Source organism: Chiloscyllium punctatum, chromosome 9 (assembly GCF_047496795.1).
Source record: "Chiloscyllium punctatum isolate Juve2018m chromosome 9, sChiPun1.3, whole genome shotgun sequence".
NCBI classification, from domain to species: domain Eukaryota; kingdom Metazoa; phylum Chordata; class Chondrichthyes; order Orectolobiformes; family Hemiscylliidae; genus Chiloscyllium; species Chiloscyllium punctatum.
The window spans coordinates 23,620,221-23,640,386 of record NC_092747.1 but is presented as its reverse complement, the minus strand read 5'-3'; the positions used below and the strand labels follow the sequence as shown (position 1 = coordinate 23,640,386).

At 41.2% G+C, this 20,166-nt stretch overlaps 1 protein-coding gene across 13 annotated transcripts in view; it reads left to right on the top strand.

Annotated features, from left to right (window-relative positions):
* LOC140481199 (inositol polyphosphate-4-phosphatase type I A) overlaps positions 1–20,166 on the top strand; it is a 203,901-nt gene that overhangs the window by 137,821 nt on the left and 45,914 nt on the right. For 10 of the 13 annotated variants that reach the window (XM_072577023.1, XM_072577022.1, XM_072577021.1 and 7 more), the window contains 3 exons: positions 388–571; positions 3,342–3,557; positions 6,269–6,509. In XM_072577023.1, the coding sequence (XP_072433124.1) occupies positions 388–571; positions 3,342–3,557; positions 6,269–6,509 (641 nt within the window). The remainder of the gene's footprint in view (positions 1–387; positions 572–3,341; positions 3,558–6,268; positions 6,510–20,166) is intronic. The other 3 variants (XM_072577026.1, XM_072577025.1, XM_072577024.1) reach the window with 1 other exon arrangement.

The following is a 20,166-nucleotide window of genomic DNA, read 5'->3' as shown; positions in this document are numbered from 1 at the left end:
TCTCCATAATGAGTCTAAAGTGAAGAAGATTGAGTTTATTTGAATGTGGGACCCCTAAGAATGTCATGTTGCACCTCACTCTCCTGTTAGATCATGACTCCCAATTTACATTAAGTTTAGTGATCATGAAAAGCTGAAGCAGCTTCCCACTGAAATGTGCCATCAATTACTTGGTCGCCATCTCGCTCTTGATATGTAACAGAATAGGGGAAAAAATACTATAAAAATGTAAGCGTTCTGGAAAGTCTAGTGCCAGCTTTGTGATCAAGTGAAGCACTCAGATTAGGAGACGGTGAGGGTACAGAGAGGAAGAAAGTCCATCTGAATTGACATTTCTGCCTCACAAATTTAAAATTTCCTAAGCAGTGTAAATCTTCTTTCTTACAGTTCTTCATCTAGCTCCCAGTCTATAGTATACATACCACAAGACATAATAAGAGCTAAAGAGATTATAGCGAGTATTAATACCCTTAAAACGCAAGTCAGTTATTATGCAGAACGGCTATCAAGAGCAGCCAAGGAGAGATCGGCAAATGGCCTTGAAAGAACACTTGCTATTTTGGCAGACAAGGTAAGTAAAGTTTTTTCGGTATTATATTGATTTTTTTTTTTGTACGAGTGTTATAATGCCACAATGCTGCACGGCCCTTTCATTTAGTTACATTTTTAACCATCTCTATTGAGCAAATTTCCCTTTTCCAAATGCTTCCACTGGTTTTTCGAGTGGCTGGTTAATTTCTAAAATGTTTCTGATTTATTCATTAAAAGTCAGTTTTACAACAACTGCTGAAGGAACGATAAACTGGTTTTCTTCAGGTTTAAAATGGGTTTTGACTGCTGAGAACCGATACGGTTTTTTCTAACTCGTTCCCAGCCCCAATCTGTTCAGTTATCTGAAAATCGGTCACCAGATGTTGGCAAACAAAAGGTCTTGTCATCATCCCACAGACTAAGTTTTTGTTATCCAGAGCTGCATTTGAATACCGACCTCTCAGCTCATCTTTGTCTGCAGCTTGTTCAAACAGTTATACAAAGAGTGCTTGCTAGAAGTAAAACAATGCTGGAAGTAAACAAAGGAGTTGATTCTGAAGATCTGAAACAAAAAAATATGTATTGCTGAAGAAACTCAGCAGGTCTGGCAGCATCTGGAGAGAAAGCAGAAGTGGCATTGCAAGTCCAGTGACCCTCCTTTAAAATCGATAGCTCAGAAAAAGTCATCTCTTTGCCCTCTAGACCTGCTGAGTTTCTCCAGCAATTTATATTTTAGTTTGCTTTGAGTCTTTGGTTATTTGCTTTTCAAAACATGCAGCATTCCTTTGAATTGCTGTTTTTTAAAAACAATTCTTTATGATTTCGGTCCATAATCTCTCAAAGTGCAAAAGATAAAGTATGTTTCTTATATCTCATAAACATTTCTTAAATTAACGTTGAGTTCCTTGCTGGGCATTTAACTGAAGTAGCATGCTTTCTTAAAAATTGCCTTTTTTTCAGTGTTCCAATTGATCATCTGATCTCTCTTTTCTTAAAAAAAACTTACCTTCTCAGAACTTAAACCAGAAGTCTTGTTCACTTGAATCTCCAAATGCCTAAATGATTTTTTTTCATCACTGCTTCCCACATTACATCAGTAGTTACGTTTCAAAAGCACTTGTCATCTTTTTCATTGCTTTCAGGTTAGGGATTTTATCAAAAAAAAGCTATGCTTTTAGCCAACCCCTATAGGTTTGATATAGAGAATAATGTGTTTCATGCTGCAAGCACTCTCTCGGTTAGTACTCTTTACCACCTACTGGGTTGTGGTGCCTCGAATGGTATTGAGCAACTGTGAGGTCTGGAAGCAACAGTTGGGGGTGGAGATCCCCTCAGAGACATGGGAGGATATTTGGGAGAACTGTAACAGAACATATGCTAAGCAGTTAAAAGTTCTTCGTAGGGTTCATTTGGCCGCAGATCCGTCTTGCAAAATTCAAAAAGGGAGCATCTCCAATGTGCCCCATATGCTGTATAAGCATAGGTACCCTCACTCATTCTGCCACAAGCTTCGTATGTACTGGAGCGCTGTGGCAGAAGTAATAGTGTGTCCTGGGGACCAAAGTTAAAGTAGACTCGGTCTCTCTTTTGGGCTTGCTGAATTTATCTTCCTTAAATGTACATGGGAATAAAGCTACTTAACATTCCTCACTTACTGTGCTAGGAAGAACATTTTGATGAGCTGGGTGTCTGAGAACCCTCTGGGCCTGTTGGGGTGGCATAAGTTAATTATGGAACACATCTCTTTGGATTTCCTCGCAAACACGGTGCACCATAAAACTGAATTTTTTTTAATAAGACATAGCAGCTCTTTTTAAACTATCTGGAAGCAGATTTGTCTGCCATTTTAATTAGGGCATTTGTTTAGCCATGATGATTAGGTTTAGTGAGCCTTGTGCCCTGGGAGGAAGATTCCTGAATAAATACGGATGTAATAATTAATATTCTCTAAGGTTGGGAGCTTCGGTATGGTTGAGCTGAGTGGCATTATTTATTTATTTTTATTTATTTATATATTTGTAGTGAGTGTAGTTTTGATTTGTTTTGTAGAGTAGGGTAGTCGTTAGTTCTTTGTAATTGTTACAGTTTTAAATTATGTTTTTGTAATTTTATAATTTTGTTTAAAAATTCTCAACAAAATTATTTTTTTTAAAAAGCACTTGTCAACATCATGACATGTATAACAGCTTTCCTTTTCTTCTATGCCATATTATCACAGACAGGCAGGCAGTTCATAAATGTATACTGATGTGATACATGCTGATCTTTTTAGTTCTGCCTGTAAGTGACTTCCCTTTGTTCTTATAATCAATTGTACCAGTGTTGAATAAAATGATACTTGCCTTGCTTTCCTTCGACCTGAGCAGAGCTCTAATGATTTGAAGAGCGTGTTGTGAGGAACTGCGATATCTGTCGGTAACAAAAATTGGATGGATGGAAATAGCATACCATAGTATCTGGTACATCTTAATGACCGATTTTTAGGGATCTTGCTTATAGCATTGAAGATGTACCTGATTTCCTGATCAGAGTGAAGAACAAAAAGGGGAGCAAGCTTAAGATCAGAAGACAATTATTTTTTTAAAAAGATATAGCTGATTGCAGTGATAACCTTGGGAGTTAATTAACAAGTTCTAAACTGACATTAATTTTGACTGTATATTGCTATGTTAATGTACATCTTAAATCATAATGGAGAAAAGCATAGTCTTAGTGTGGAATATGCAGTGCAAATTATGCACATTTTCTTTAGATATAAAAAATTAACTTATTTATATTTCCTTCACTTGTCATTCTCTCTGTTTGCTTAGACAAGACAACTTGTCACTGTTTGTGACTGCAAGTTACTGGCAAATGCAGTTGAAGCCCTTAATGCTGCCAGACCCAATTATATCGCTTCTAAATCATCCCCATCAGGCGAGGCAGATCAAGTGATGCTGAGAAATGACCAGGATACACTTATGGCCAAGTGGATGGGCAGGAATAGCCGCTCTTCCATACACGTCGGTTGGCATGAGGAGGAATGGGTACGTCTGTAGAACAGGTTGCAAATGAGCTGAGATCTGTTAATATTGGTTGTATTGCAGTCTGAGTTGTGGTACTCCACACAACTGCAGCAACTTGCTATGGTTCTTTAGACAGTCCCTTGTAAGCCAATGACTACATACATCTAGAATGACAAGAGCAACATATACAGGAACATCACAGTTAGAGTCATACACCATGGAAACTGACCCTTCTCAAATTAAACTCGTCCCATTTGCCTGCATTTGGCCCATATCACTGTAGACCTTTCCTATTCATTTGTCCTTTAAATATTGTGCCTGCATCTACCACTTCCTCTGGAAGCTCATTCCATGTATGAGCCACTCGCTTATGTGAAGAAGTTGTCCCTCGGGTCCAGTGTAGATCTTTCTTCTCCTCACCTTAAAAAATATGCCCCTAGTTTTGAATCCTAGGGAAAAACCTTTTGTTATTCACCTTGTGTGTGCCCCTCATGGTTTTATAAACCTCTTTAAGGTAACGCTTGAATAATTAGGTGCTTATTTTTGATCGGCACAAACTCAATGGGCTAAAGTTCCTTTTCCTGTGCTTCAGTTATTCTGATTCTAATTTACCTGCCATTGAAATGAATTAATCCCATCCTTCTTAATAAATTAGCATACATTCTCTAATAAGAGGGTAACCCTATTACAGAACAATTTTAAGAAGTGGTGACATTAGAGCACAATCAAAGTAAAACTTTAATTCCAATAATAACCTGTGCTTTTTTTTAAGCATTTTGTAACATTATTTGCAATACCTCAATGTTACATTTAATGTGGAGAGCAAAGCAATTAGTCAGCAAGCTTGTCATTGCTATGTCTTTTACTTCCAATATTTTTGATGCTGACTGAGCCACCATGCCCTGTTGCCTCACAGCGCCAGGGACCTGGGTTCAATTCCAGCCTTGGTCGATTCTGTGTGGAGCTTGCACATTCTCTCCGTGTCTGTATGGGTTTCCTCCGGGTGCTACGGTTTCCTCCCACATTCCAGAGATGTACAGGTTAGATTAATTGGCTGTGCTAAATTGTCCCTTAGAGTTCAAGGTGTGTTGGTCGGTGGAAATGTAGAGTAATAATGTTAGTGAATAGGTCTGGATGGGTTACTCTTCCGAGGGTCAGTGTGGACTTGTTGGGCCAAATGGTCTGCTTCCACACTGTAGGGATTCAATGATGATTCTATGATTCAATCTATTTGGGACTTTCATAAGAACAGGACTGAAGTTCCCACTTGAGACAAGCTGGTAAACATGTGAAAAAATTTTTTGTTCACTCTGCAGCTTTTAGTAAAAAGCTGATGACTTTTTCAATCTTTCCTCACTCAGTTTTGATGGGGCAGAGTTAAAAGTTTAATCAATTTAATGCAGAAGGAGACAGTTGATCTGTCTTGCTCGTGATAGATGTTTGAAAGACACATCAAATTGGTCCCACTTTTCCACTCTTTCCTCATAACTATACATTTGTGTTTCTAATATGACTTCAAATTATAGGGATTGTAATGAAGCAGTTCCTGCTCTGAAAATTATGGTAGAAATTATTCATTGAAGTTCAAAATAGCTTTAAAAATAAACAAGCAACAAAAAAAATTCCTAATTCTCGTATATACCATTGGAGATGGGTTTTCTATCACTCTCTCTCTTTTTCAACCGGACTAAATAGGTTATGTCTGTGCATACTGCCAGGAATTTTTTATAATGAAGGATTTGCCATGCAAGTACAGCACATTGACTGCCTTGATGTAGAAATCCAGTTTTGTTAGTACTGTTTACTCACTTGTAGTCTGTCTCACTTATATTTTTATACATGCACACACGCGCGCGCGCACACACACACACACACACACACACACACACACACACACACACACACACACACACACACGCACTCGCAATAACCTCACTTGTGTATGTATATGTACATATTTTATTGTTGTTTACTATTTTTAAAAATTATTATTTTTACCTGCCAAGTATCTCAAACAACCAGAATTGGATCACCTGCCCTGTTCGTCTGTTTCCATGCTATCTAACTGTATAAAAGCCTTTGTAAATGCTTTTAAAAATATGTAACGCCCTCTTTTTATTTAAACATTTAACGCTGTAAAGTATAATGAAAGCAAATACCATACACACCACTTCTGGAGTTTCAGACCATGGGATAAATGTAATTCAGCGTTCGTATTATTTCTTGAGCTGCGCATTTGTGGTGTTTTTCTATGTTCATCTGAGTTTAACTATTATAATCGTAGCACTAATTTTTGTGAATATGTATTTTATGCATAGGCATAATGGATTGCCATGTTAGCCTCCTATTTGCCCCCCTCAATTTCAGATTGACTGAAGAAAGAGGAACAGAAAATGCTAGAAATGCACGCAAGATCTGAAACAAAAATTGCAATTTTGATTCTAGGTCAGGGTGACTTGCCTATTGACATAGGCTAGCATCTGTGGAAATACAAATAAGAATGCCAAAACGTTATTTCCATGTTTCCGCTTGGCCATGAAGGGATCCAGACATAGGGCTTGAGATCTGATGCCTGACCCCTTCTGAATTCAATGTTTGCACAAAGGAGATCAAAACAAGTTTTCCTGTCCACACACAATCTTCTAGATTTTGGTTTTGGTTGCAATAGCAATGACTTAATAATTTAATGACTTAATCAATTTTATAACTACTGCCATTTTTCTCTCCTTTAGGAGAAGGTGTGGCTTAATGTTGATAAAAGTTTGGACTGTATTATTCAGAGGGTGGACAAACTTCTTCAAAAAGAACGGTTACATAGTGATAGCTGTGAAGATGTTTTTCAGTGTGATACTACCTCTGCCAGCAAGAAAGGTAACCAAGAATATCGTGCATACTGGATAAATCCAGGGGACTTAGATGAGAAATGTTCTCGATCTCCATCATCATGTCGTTCATCCAATAACAGAGCTGCGTGTGAGTGAACATTACCATTTGCTTTCCTTTCTAACCCTTGGTACGTTAAACTCAACTAAAATGATTTTAACTTAAAAATTGGGGAGAAAGCATCCAGGCATTAAATCCAGATCGAAGAAGAAGTGCTTTGTGCATACAGTGCCACCAGCAGGACGCAAGTCCATCCTACCAACCCTTTATAATTTTGAGAGTTGCCTGAGCTGCTTTTGTTGCAGGCTTCTGTTGCTGGCCTAAGACCCTATATTCTGATGAATTGCTCAAGATCATTTAGGTGATCTGCGATGCTCACGCTAGTTGCAGTCCTGCTCTTTCCCTTCCTGATCCTCTCTCCCTCATCACCCTTGGCCACTTCTCCAAAATCAATGCCACCAGATTTGTTTATCAGATGACATTGTACTGTCATCAATAAAAAGCTAGAACTCCTCTAACATTAGTGCTGGCTGTCCTTAAATTTGAGGTTTCTCAACTTGATAATTAATTGGCAAGGCGACAACACACTTATTAAATACATACAGTCTTTTCCTCCAGTTTGATTGAAGCCAGTGAGAATTTTGTTCAGAAACAGAAGGTAGGAAAACAGCCAATTTTATGCAGTCTAATAGCAAAAGTTTATAAGTTGTGTTTCCATGAGGCTTGGAACAACATACACATTGATAAGGAAATGCCCATCCTGATGCTTTTTAGCAAAACAGTCCAGTTGTAATAATTGGATCTTCTAACTGCTCCAAGTAGATTGGTTTCGTCCAGTGATCTTACCAAGGGTTAGTTTCCATCTCATTTTTTCCTTTGTATTTTGATATTTTAATGATTTGTTCATCATGCTGTCTGCATTTTCCATTGCTTGATCTTTCTAATTCTGCTATCTTTGCTTTTACTGTCATATTTAATCTTTAGCTATCTATTTATATGTTGGAAGGTTAAAATTTGGTTTTAGGTTCCAACTGTCAAAACATAGCATGTTTGTCTTTAAACCATGCTCGTAGTGGATTTGGGTGGCACTATAACTGTAGAATTGCAGTGATCAGTTGTTTCAAATGTACATATACACTCACACCTTCAAGAATTCCATCTAAATGTGGACACTGATAATACATTGAGATATAAGGAAAACGTAGTCTTTCTTTGACTAATACAAATGAAACCTAATTTTCACGGTAATAAATAAAATATCACCTAGGCCTTATTTATCAAGAATGAATGAAGGTGCATCTTACATTAATTTCCCTGTTCATCTCAGAAGAAACCCTTTCATGTAATATTTATTCTTTATCTTTCTACTTTATACTAAGGACTGTCGTTTTGTCCTTAAACCTTATTTCTTTATTTTTTAATTTTGTACCTAAGTACCTTTGTACCTAAGATGACGCCAGGAGTGGCGACTTTGTATACTTTTCACTGTACTCTTGTATTTTTGTGTTGGAGTACTTGTGACAATAAAATCTAATTCCTATTATGCAAGTGAAAGTAATATACAGATTTTAGTGAGGCATTGCACTAAAGTGTGGAATTCAAATCTCTGTTTTAAAACTGAAATGTAGACTCTGGTGAGAGTGACCCTGTTGACATCAGAGCAGTATTTGATTGAGCATGGCATCAAGGAGTCCTTGCAAAACTGGAATCAATGGGAATATCTTCTGGTTTGAGTCAAACGTAACACAAAGATGGTGGTGGTGTTGCATGTCAATCACTTCACTCCTAGGATATCATCAGAGGAATTTCTCTGGATAGCGTCTTAGGCCCAATCATCTTCAGCTGCTTTCTCAATGATATTCCTTCCATCCAAAGATCAGAAGTGGAGCTATGTGCTAGTGACTGTGTGCATTGTTCACCACTATTTGCAACTCACTAGATACTAAAGCAACTTGTGTCTGTCTAAGGTAAGACCTGCATAGTGTTCAGGGTTAACTGATGAGTAGCTAGTAATATTCAAGGTACACAAGTGCCAGACAGTAACATCTTCAAGAGAAAATCTGACTAAATAAAGCTGGAAATTTCTGGAGAAACTCAGTAGGTGACAGACTCTATGGGGGGGAGAAAAAGAGTTAACATTTCGAGGCCAACGTAACTCTTCAAATTGAAGAGGTTGGTATAGTAATGGGTATTATGCTGTAACAACAGGGGCAGAGGAGCAAGCAGAAGGGATGATAAAGGAGCTCCAGAGCAAAAGGTGCTGGGAGTGTTAATGAGAATAGAGAAGAAATGTTAATTGATTATTAATAGCAGAAAATATGTTAGCTTAATGAAAGAAAAAATGTAAACAAGACACTGAATTGGGAGGTAGGTATGGGAGGATGGGGGAAATGAGGAGTAATTGAAATGGAGCATTCTATTAACAATCTGATATTAGAACATAGAACCATACAGCACAGAACAGGCCCTTTGGCCCACAATATTGTGCCGAACATTTGTCCTAGCTTAAGCACCCATCCATGTACCTATCCAATTGCCACTTAAAGATTGCCAATGATTCTGACTCTGCCACTCCCACAGGCAGCGCATTCCGTGCCCCCACCACTCTCTGGGTAAAGAACTTATCCCTGACATCTCCCCTATACTTTCCACCCTTAACCACCTTAAATTTATGTCCCCTTGTAACACTCTGTTGTACCCGGGAAAAAGTTTCTGACTGTCTACTCTATCTAATCCTCTGATCATCTTATAAACCTCTATCAAGTCACCCCTCATCCTTCACCGTTCCAATGAGAAAAGGCCTAGCACTCTCAACCTATCCTCGTACGACCTATTCTCCATTCCAGGCAACATCCTGGTAAATCTTCTCTGCACCCTCTCCAAAGCTTCCACATCTTTTCTAAAGTGAGGCAACCAGAACTGCACACAGTACTCCAAATGTGGACTAACCAAAGTCGTGTACAGCTGCAACATCACCTCACGAGTCTTGAATTCAATCCCTCTGCTAATGAACGCTAATACACCATAGGCCGCCTTACAAGCTCTATCCACCTGAGTGACAACTTTCAAAGATCTATGAACATAGACCCCAAGATCCCTCTGCTCCTCCACCTTACTAAGAACCCTACCGTTAACCCTGTATTCTGCATTCTTATTTGTCCTTCCAAAATGGGCAACCTCACACTTGACAGGGTTGAACTCCATCTGCCACTCCTCAGCCCAGCTCTGCATCATATCTAAGTCCCTTTGCAGCCGTCAACAGCCCTCCTCACTATCCACAACTCCACCAATCTTCGTATCATCTGCAAATTTACTGACCCACCCTTCGACTCCCTCTTCCAAGTCATTAATAAAAATTACAAACAGCAGAGGACCCAGAACTGATCCCTGCAGAATTCCACTTGTAACTGGGCTCCAGACTGAATATTTACCATCTACCACCACTCTCTGACTTCAGCCAGTTAGCCAGTTTTCTATCTAACTGGCCAAATTTCCCTCTATCCCATGCCTCCTGACTTTCCGCATAAGCCTACCATGGGGAACCTTATCAAATGCCTTACTAAGATCCATGTATACGACATCCACTGCTCTACCCTCATCCACATGCTTGGTCACCACCTCAAAGAATTCAATAAGACTTGTAAGGCAAGACCTACCCCTCACAAATCCTTGCTGGCTGTCCCTAATCAAGCAGTGTCTTTCCGGATACTCATAAATCCTATCCCTCAGTACCCTTTCCATTACTTTGCCTACCACCGAAGTAAGACTAACTGGCCTGTGATTCCCGGGGTTATCCCTATTCCCTTTTTTGAACAGGGGCACAACATTCGCCACTCTCCAGTCCCCTGGTACCACCCCCGTTGACAGTGAAAACGAAAAGATCATTGCCAACGGTTCTGCAATTTCCTCTCTTGCTTCCCACATAATCCTAGGATATATCCCGTCCGGTCCGGGGGACTTGTCTATCCTCAAGTTTTTCAAAATGCCCAACACATCTTCCTTCCTAACAAGTATCTCTTCTAGCTTACCAGTCCGTTTCATACTCTCCTTTTCAACAATACGGTCCCTCTCATTTGTAAATACTGAAGAAAAGTACTCATTCAAGACCTCTCCTATCTCTTCCGACTCAATACACAGTCTCCCACTACTATCCTTGATCGGACCTACCCTCGTTCTCGTCATTCTCATGTTTCTCACATATGCATAAAATGCCTTGGGGTTATCTTTGATCGTATCCGCCAAAGATTTTTCATGCTCTCTCTTAGCTCTCCTAATCCCTTTCTTCAGCTCCCTTCTGGCTATCCTGTATCCCTCCAATGCTCTGTCTGAACCTTGTTTCCTCAACGTTATGTAAGCCTCCTTCCTCTGTACAAGACATTCAACCTCCCTCGTCAACCAAGGTTCCCTCACACGACCATCTCTTTCCTGCCTGACAGGTACGTACATATCAAGAACACGTCATATCTGTTTCTTGAAAAAGTCCCACATTTCCATGACATCGTTCCCTGACAGCCTATGCTACCAACTTATGCTCCTCAGATCCTGTCTTACAGCATCGTATTTACCCTTCCCCCAATTGTAAAACCTACCCTATTGCACACATCTATCTCTCTCCATAACCAAGGTGAAAGTCACAGAATTGTGGTCGCCATCACCAAAATGTAACCCACTAACAAGCCCATCACTTGTCCTGGTTCGTTACCGAGTACCAAATCCAATATGGCCTCCCCTCTGGTCGGACAATTTACATACTGAGTTAGAAACGCTTCCTGGACACACTGCACAAACACCGCCCCGTCCAATCGACTTGATCTAAAGAGCTTCCAATCAATATTTGGGAAGTTGAAATTGCCCATGACTACTACCCTGTGGCTTCTGCACCTTTCCAAAATCTGTTTCCCAATCTGTTTCTCCACATCTCTGCTGCTATTGGGGGGGCCTATAGTAAACACCCAACAAGGTGACTGGTCCTTTCCTATTTCTGACTTCAGCCCATACTACCTCCTTGAACTGCCTTTCTGCAGCCATTATACCATTTCTAATTAGCAACGCCACACCCCCTCTTTTTTTTAACCACCCTCCCTAATCTTACTGAAACATCTGTAACCAGGAACCTCCAACAACCATTCCTGTCCCTCGTCTATCCACGTTTCCGTGATGGCCACAACATCGTAGTCCCAGGTACTGATCCACGCCTTAAGTTCACCCACCTTATTTCTGATACTCCTTGTGTTAAAGTATATACACTTGAACCCATCTGTGTCCGCAAGTATTCCCTGTCAGTGCTCCCTTCTCCACAGCCTCCCTACATTCTTGGATATCCTGACGAACAGCTAGCCTAATTGCTGGACTACAAGTCTGGATCCCATCCCCCTGCCAAATTAGTTTAAATCCCACCGAAGAGTGTTAGCAAACCTACCTCCCAGGATATTGGTGCCCTTCTGGTTCAGGTGCAACCCGTCCTGCTTGTACAGGTCCTACCTTCCCCAGAATGCAGTCCAATTGTCCAAATACCTGAAGCCCTCCCTCCTACACCATCCTTGCAGCCACGAGTTCAACTGCACTCTCTCCCTATTCCTTGCCTCACTGTCACGTGGCACCGGCAACAACCCAGAGATGACGACTCTGTCCGTCCTAGCTTTTAGCTTCCAGCCTAACTCCATGAGCTCTTGAATGACCTCCCCACCCCTCTTCCTACCTATGTCGTTGGTGCCAACGTGCACCACGACTTCTGGCTGCACACCCTCCCCCTTAAGGATTCTGAAGACACGAGGACCCTGGCACCCGGGAGGCAACAAACCATCCGAGAGTCTCGCCCAAGTCCACAGAACCGCCTGTCCGTCCCTCTAACTATAGAGTCTCCTATAATTAGCACTCTCCTTCTCTCCCCCTTTCCCTTCTGAGCCTCAGAGCCGGACCTCGTGCCAGAGACCCGGTCACTGCAGCTTACCCCTGCTAGGCCTTCCCAACAGTATCCAAAGCGGTATGCTTATTGTTGAGGGGTACGACCACAGGGGATCCCTGCACTGCCTGCTTCCTCCCCTTCCCACCTCTAACTGTTACCCAGCTACCTCTGTTCTCTGGCGTAACTACGTCCCTGTAGCTTCTATCTATCACCCTCTCAGCCTTTCGAATAATCCTCAGTTCATCCAACTCCAGTTCCAGTTCCCTAACGCGTTCTGTGAGAAGCAGGAGGAACATTCCACTGCCTGCGCTGCCATTACTCTACACTTAGTCTCCAAAACAAGAACACTGAGTAGCTTACCTGTGGACTTTAAAGTTAGGTTAGAGGAGGAGGATGGGAGGGAGGGCCTGGGGTCTAGAACACACCCACTCAAATATCAATCACTTACCTTCCCGACCAGCTCTGAGCTCCAACTTCACTTGTTGAACTTGGTGTTGAACTCAGTGGTGAGTCCTGAAGGTTGCAAGTGACGAAGTTGAAAATGCGGTGCTATTCCACCAGACTGTGCCCACCCTCCCCCTCCATTGACAGACATTGACATTATTGTCATGATATTGTTGAATCTCTAACTATGAACATCCTGGGGTTTACCATTAAACAGAAATTGAACTTGACTAACCATACAAGGGTCTGTGTCTACAAGAGCAGGTCAGACGCTAAGAATGTTGCAACAGATAACTCATTTCCTAACTCCCTAATACCTGTCCATCATCTACAAGATGCAAGTCAGGATAGTGATGGCATACTTTCCACTTGCCTGGACAGATTTTGGCTTCAGCATTGCTCGTGAAACTCTGTGCCATCCAAAACAAAGCAGGCCCATTTGATTGACAATCCATCCACAATTTTCACCATTCACTCCCTTCATCAGCACCACACAGCACGGCAGCAGTATTTATCATCTGCAAGATGCACTGCAGGAACACAGCTGGACTCCTTAAGCAGCACCTTCGTTGTATGCAATCCCTGTCACTTAGAAGATCATTGACAACAGATGCTGGGAGCCCAGCCACTTTCACATTCCTCTTCTAGCCACAGACTTTCTTGCCTGGAAACTAGATCACCACTCTTGATCAACACAAACCCAGGGATAGCCAATTTGATAAAGTTTGCTTTTGTTTCTTCACAAAGCATTTTTGTCAAGCTCTCCCTAGGCATATGCTTTAATATAAATCAAATGCTTGTGTTTTTTTTTGTTTTTTGCCATTAAATTTGCACCGAAAATGATTCGCAGAGTTTATGGCGTTTCCCACCTTTAAAAAGAGCTTTTTCTTTTCATGAAGATTTTGAGAGTTTCAAGCACTTTCCAAGTTTAAATTTCAGTAATAAGTCTTTGTTTTACTGAGTCACTCAGATAAAATATTTAAGTCTTTGTGTTTTATTTTCGATCTATGCTTCCTATATTCTTACTGTCTCATGCCCATTACCTGTTTGTATGTGCCTGTGTGTGTGCGCTTCAGATTGTTGCATTTGACAGTAACTTGCATTTGTTTACAGGTTGATTCATAAATTTTATTGATGTTCTTGGAATTTATAAACACTGAGATTATAACAAAAAAAGAAAATAAATTAATAGAAACATACTAGTCTATCCAGTATCAACAAACTTTCTTAATGCAATTGTCAAACCAAAAATATTTGATTGCAGTTATGTGAAAGCTTCGTTTTCTGCTATTCATTAAGTTGCTAGGCCCTCAAGTCTAGTTGGGTTTAGAACCCTATGAATTAAATGTAAAATCCTATTGATTTAAATGCAAACTATATCAAGTACACTTAGTTTGTTAATGCTGTTATTTTTAGACACCGTTACCTTTCCACCCTGATTTGTTGTATTAATTTATATTGCAAGTCTGAATTCAAATTAAGAGCAACTTTTTGAATTTGGAATAAAAGTTCATTTTCTTTTCTTGTTTAATCTGAAGATCTGAGTCTAATTTAAACCAAGAATTTTGTTTTCTGTGAAATCTCACTGCTCATTATTGCTTGTTTAAATGACTTGAAAATTGACCACAAAAGGAAGCTTCGTCACTTGAAACAAAAAGCAGCTTTATAGTCTAATTTTTGTCCTGTTGCATGCTGTGCAATGAGTTGCTGCCTTAAATAACTCCTAACTACTTGCTCCTACATCTGGGCATTTTTAATTTTTAAATAAATAAATCACAGGATCTTTATTCATTTAAGCATTGACTTACTGAAGTCTGTCTTCAAAGCACATAATCTAAGAGATTGACTACCAGTTTTGGCAGCAGATTTTTTTTTCTGCTTAATTAAAGAAAAATCTCCACCTATGCAATAATTTCTGATGTTCAGAATGTAAAATTCTTTTAAAGCAAACAAAATTTATTGTAGTTTGTGAAAGTCGAGTTTTCCCCTTGTGTTGACCTTGGACTCCTCCATCGCCAGACCATAGCAACACGACGGCTGGAGGAAGAGCGCTTCATCTTCTGCCTAGAAACCCTCGAACCACAAGGGATGAACTCTGGTTTCTCCAGTTTCCTCATTTCCCCCCCCCCCCCCAACCTTGTCTCAGTCCCAACCTTCAAACTCACCTTCCTAACCTACAATCTTCTTCCTGACCTCACCACCCCCACTCCGGCCTATCACCTTCACTTTAGCCTCCTTCCACCTATCGCATTTCCAACGCCTCTCCCCCAAGTCCCTCCTCCCTACCTTTTATCTTAGCCTGCTTGGCACACTTTCCTCATTCCTGAAGAAGGGCTCGTGCCCGAAACGTCGATTCTCCTCCTTGGATGCTGCCTGACCTGCTGCGCTTTTCCAGCAACACATTTTCAGCCCTTACTGAAGCGTGACCTTTTTTTTTGGTCAACCATCCTTCACTAAGACCAATAGATTGCCTGTGGTCTGTGTACACAGAGTCCTCAGTTTTCCATAAGAGTCGCAGGAGGTCATTTTGCCCTTTTAAATCTGCTCTGCCATTCAATGCCCAAATGCTTGGTCGAGGTAGAGTTATACACCAAGAAATGCACCTATTGGTCCAACTCATCTGTGCTGACCAGATATTTGAAATTGATCCAATTCCCCTTGCCAGTATTTGGCCCATATCCCTCTAAACCTTTCTTATTCATGTACCCATCCAGATACCTTTTCAAATGTTGTAATTAGAGTCATAGAGATATATAGCACGGAAACAGACCCTTCAGTCCAACTAGTCCATGCCAACCAGATATCCCAACCCAATCTAGTCCCACCTGCCAGCACCTGGCCCATATCCCTCCAAACCCTTCCTATTCATATACTTATCCAAATGCCTTTTAAATGTTGCAATTGTACCAGCCTGCTCCACTTCCTCTGGCAGCTCATTCCCTTTACATGCCCCACCCTCTGCGTGAAAAAATTGCCCAATAGGTCTCTTTTATATCTTGTGTCCCCCTCACCCTAAACCTCTGCCCTCAAGTTCTGGACTCCCTCACCCCAGAGAAAGAGCTTGTCTATTTACCCTATCCATGCCCCTCATGATATTGTAAACCTCTATAAGGTCACCCCTCATCCTACGATGCTCCAGTGAAAACAGTCCCAGCCTATTCAAACACTTCTTATAGCTGAAATCTTCCAACCCTGGCAACATCCATTTGTAAATCTTTTCTGAACCTTTTCAAGTTTCACAACATCCTTCCGATAGGAAGGAGACCAGGATTGCACGCAATTTTCCAAAAGTGGCCTAACCAGTGTCCTGTACAGCCAACTCCTGTACTCCATGCTCTGACCAATAAAGGAAAGCATATCAAATGCCGCCTTCACTGTTCTATCTATCTGCAACTCTTTCAGGGAACTATGAACCTGTACTCCAAGGTTTCTTTGTTCAGCAGCACTCTCTCAGCCCTTACCATTAAGTATACAAGTCCTGCTATGATTTGCTTTCCCAAAATGCAGCACCTCCCACTTATCTAAATTAAACTCCATCTGCCGCCACTCAGCCCAATGGTCCGTCTGATCAAGGTCCTGTTGTAATCTAAGGTAACCATCTTCACTGTCCACTACACCTCCAATTTTGGTGTCATCTGCAAACTTAGCTACTATATCTCTTATGCTCACATCCAAATCATTTATATAAATGATGAAAATTAGTGGACCCAGCACCAATCCTTGTGGCACTGGCCTCCAGTCTGAAAATCAACCCTCCACCACCATCTTCTGTCTTCTATCTTTTGTGCCAGTTCTGTGTCCAAATGGCTAGTTCTCTCCTTATAGCTCAAATCCTCCAACCCTGGCAACATCCTTGTAAATCTTTTCTGAACCTGTTCAAGTTTCATACCATCTTTCCGATAGGAAGGAGACCAGAATTGCACGTAATATTCCAACAGTGGCCTAACCAATGTCCTGTACAGTCGCAACATGCCCTCCCAACTCCTGTACTCAATATTCTGACTAATAAAAGAAAGCATACCAAACACCGCCTTCACTATCCTATCTACCTGTGACTCCACTTTCAAGGAGCTATGAACCTGTACGCCAAGATCTCTTTGTTCAGCAGCACTCCCTAGGACCTTACCATTAAGTGTATAAGTCCTGCTAAGATTTGCTTTCCCAAAATGTAGTACCTCGCATTTATCTGAATTAAACTCCATCTGCCACTTCTCAGCCCATTGGCCCATTTGGTCAAGATCCTGTTGTAATCTGAGGTAACCCTCTTCGCTGTCCACTACACCTCTGATTTTGGTGTATTCTGCAAACTTACTAACTGTGGGCGGCACGGTGGCACAGCAGTTAGCACTGCTGCCTCACAGCACCAGAGACCCGGGTTCAATTCCCACCTTCGGCGACTGACTGTGTGGAGTTTGCACATTCTCCCCGTGTCTGCATGGGTTTCCTCCGGGTGCTCTGGTTTCCTCCCACAGTCACAAAGATGTGCAGGTCAGGTGAATTGGCCATGCTAAATTGCCCATAGTGTTAGGTGTAGGGGTATGGGTGGGTTGCGCTTTGACGGTCGGTGTGGACTTGTTGGGCTGAAGGGCCTGTTTCCACACTAGGTAATCTAAACATCCCTGTACCTCTTATGCTCGCATCCAAATCATTTATGTAAATGACTAAAAGTAGAGGACCCAGCACTGACCCTTGTGGCACTCTGCTGGTCACAGGCCTCCAGTCGGAAAAACAACCCTGCACCACCACCCCTCTGTCTTCTACCTTTGAGCCAGTTCTGTATCCAAATGGCTAGTTCTCCCTGTATTCCATGAGGTCTAACCTTGCTAACCAGTCTCCCATGGGGTACCTTGTTGAATGCCTTACTGAAGTCCACATAGATCACTTCTACCGCTCTACTCTCATTAATCCTGTTTGTTACTTCAAAAAACTCAATCAAGTTTGTGAGACATGATTTCCCACGCACAAAGCCATGTTGTCTATCCAGAATCAGCCCTTGCCTTTCCAAATACAAGAGCCAAGGGCAAAGTAATTGTACTGGCTCCCACCTCCTCTGGCAGCTCAGTCCATTCATTCACAACCCTCTGTGTGGAAAACATTGCCCCTCAGGTCCCTTTTGAATCTTTCCACTCTCACCTTTAATCTCTACCCTCTAGTTTTGGATTTCCCTGCCCTGGGAAAAAGACCACTGCTATTCATCCTGTCCATGCCCTTCATAAGGCCACCCCAGTCCATGGAATTCTTTTATACAAGTTAAATGTTCAGCTTGTGTGTGACTGAATTTTATTATCTTTTGGAGGGCTGATATCCACTCTGATTTTTTTTTCTGCTGTGGATATTCTATTTGAGCTCTAATGGATTTATTTTTGTGAAACGCATCTCTTAATTTTCGCATTTAAAAAGAAATGATAATTATTTATACAAAAGCTTTTTTTAAAAATCTGGAACAATTGTTGTAAATCACTGATTTCAGCTGAGAATTAATACCAGAGCTGCAGTACAGGGGGAGTGGGAATCCCTATGCAAGAATCTCAAAAAACTAGCATAGAAGTTCAGCAGATAATAGGGATACAAATGTACCATTGGTCTTTATTTAAAAGGATGGAGTGTAAAAATAAAGCTAATGGTATTCAAGGCTGCAGGCAAACCAGACCTGGAATGCTATAAACAGTCTTGGTCCCGTTACCTAAGAAATACTAGCATCGGAGGCAATCTGGAAAGGTTTGCTAAGTTGATTACAGGTATGGAGAGATTTTTTTTTTAAGGAGAGCTTTAGTAAGTTGGGCCTATACTCATCAGAATTTAGAAGGAAAAGAGACCTTATTGAAACACAAGTGACTCCAAGGGATCATTACAAGGTAGATGTGGAAAAGTTGTTTCCACTTGTGGGACAGTCTGTGACCAGTGACCATAATCTGAGTCACGGAGGCCTATTTAATACAAGTGAAGGGGAATTTTTCTGAGGGAAGTGAATCTATGAAATTCTTTATTGTGGGAAGCTATAGAGGTTGAGTCACTAAGTATACTATGAAATCCTAAAATTTTATAATAAAGACAGTGGCCATGCAACTCAACATATCTGCAGTGGCTACCGAAAGACCTACCCAGCTAGTCCCATTCTCCAGTCCTATCTCTGTAGCCCTCTAAATTCATCACTTACAAATATATATCCAGCTCTGTTTGGAAACCTCTTTATGGAATCCACCTCCATCACTGACCCAGCCAGCACATTCCAAATCCTAACAACAGAGTAACAAGTTTCTCCTCATATCACTGCTAGCTCTCTTGCTGGTAATCTTGAAATTGTCACCCATGGTTACCGACATGGCAATTAGTGCAAACAGAGTATCCTTCTTTACCCAGCCAAAATTGTTCATACTTTTGAACACATCAAAAAGGTCCACATATTCTCTGCTTCAGGGCGAATGAGCCCAACTTCTCTAACCTTTTCATTACATCAGAGACAGCCAACCGAACCTCAACTCCTTTGTCTTTCTTTTTAGCTTTTGCTTCTTGCAGTGATTTATGACAGTGCAATCTTGTTACTACGCCGTCTGGAAAATTTCCAGGGTATTTTTCGTTTAACTGCTTAGTTCCCTGGTATTCCTTTGGCTTCTCCACAACAAGGGGTGTCACTCCCACTTTGGATCCTGCTAATCGTTCCCAAGAACAAACTGTATTCCTGGAACTGACACTCTGTTACTTCCCCAGTCTTGATTTGGCTCTCCAACTCAATCTTACACAGGGGAATGCTAAATTTCTGTCCATCTATTCCACAATTTACCACTCGCTCGGGTAACATGTCAGGAAAGAGTGCAAATACGTTCATCTCTTAGTATTAGAGACTGATTAGCTCCCATATCTCTCAAAATTGTAACTGCCGTCCTGTCCTGCCGTCCCGTGGTAAAGTATTTCTGGTGTGATCTACTCTTTGTTTTGTAGTGAAGGATCTCTCCTCCTGCCAAGTTCTGTTCCTCACAGGATGAAATTCTGTGATAAATTTCATCTGATGCACCAATGCATGTTCATCTGTCATCTCTGCAAGTCTTCTCACAACTTGAACTTTCTGTTCCTCCAGTTGAATTTTTATCACCCCTGGAAGTGAGTTTTTAAACTCCAGCAGAATAATCTCTCTGAGCTTCATAGGTGTTATTTATTTTTAAGGCCCATACCAATTTTTTCAGAACTACTACATATAATTCTTTCAAACACACCATAAATCTGACCTAGTTCCTCCTTTATGTTTCTGAACCACATATGCTTCTTGTCCCAATTCATAAGTGCTCAAAATAGCCTTTTTGACGTCTGCATAATCTCTTGACCCCTCATCTGACAGTGCTGCAGATACCTCACGAGCTCTGTCTACCAGCTTAGTCTGACCTAGCATTACCCACAAGGCAT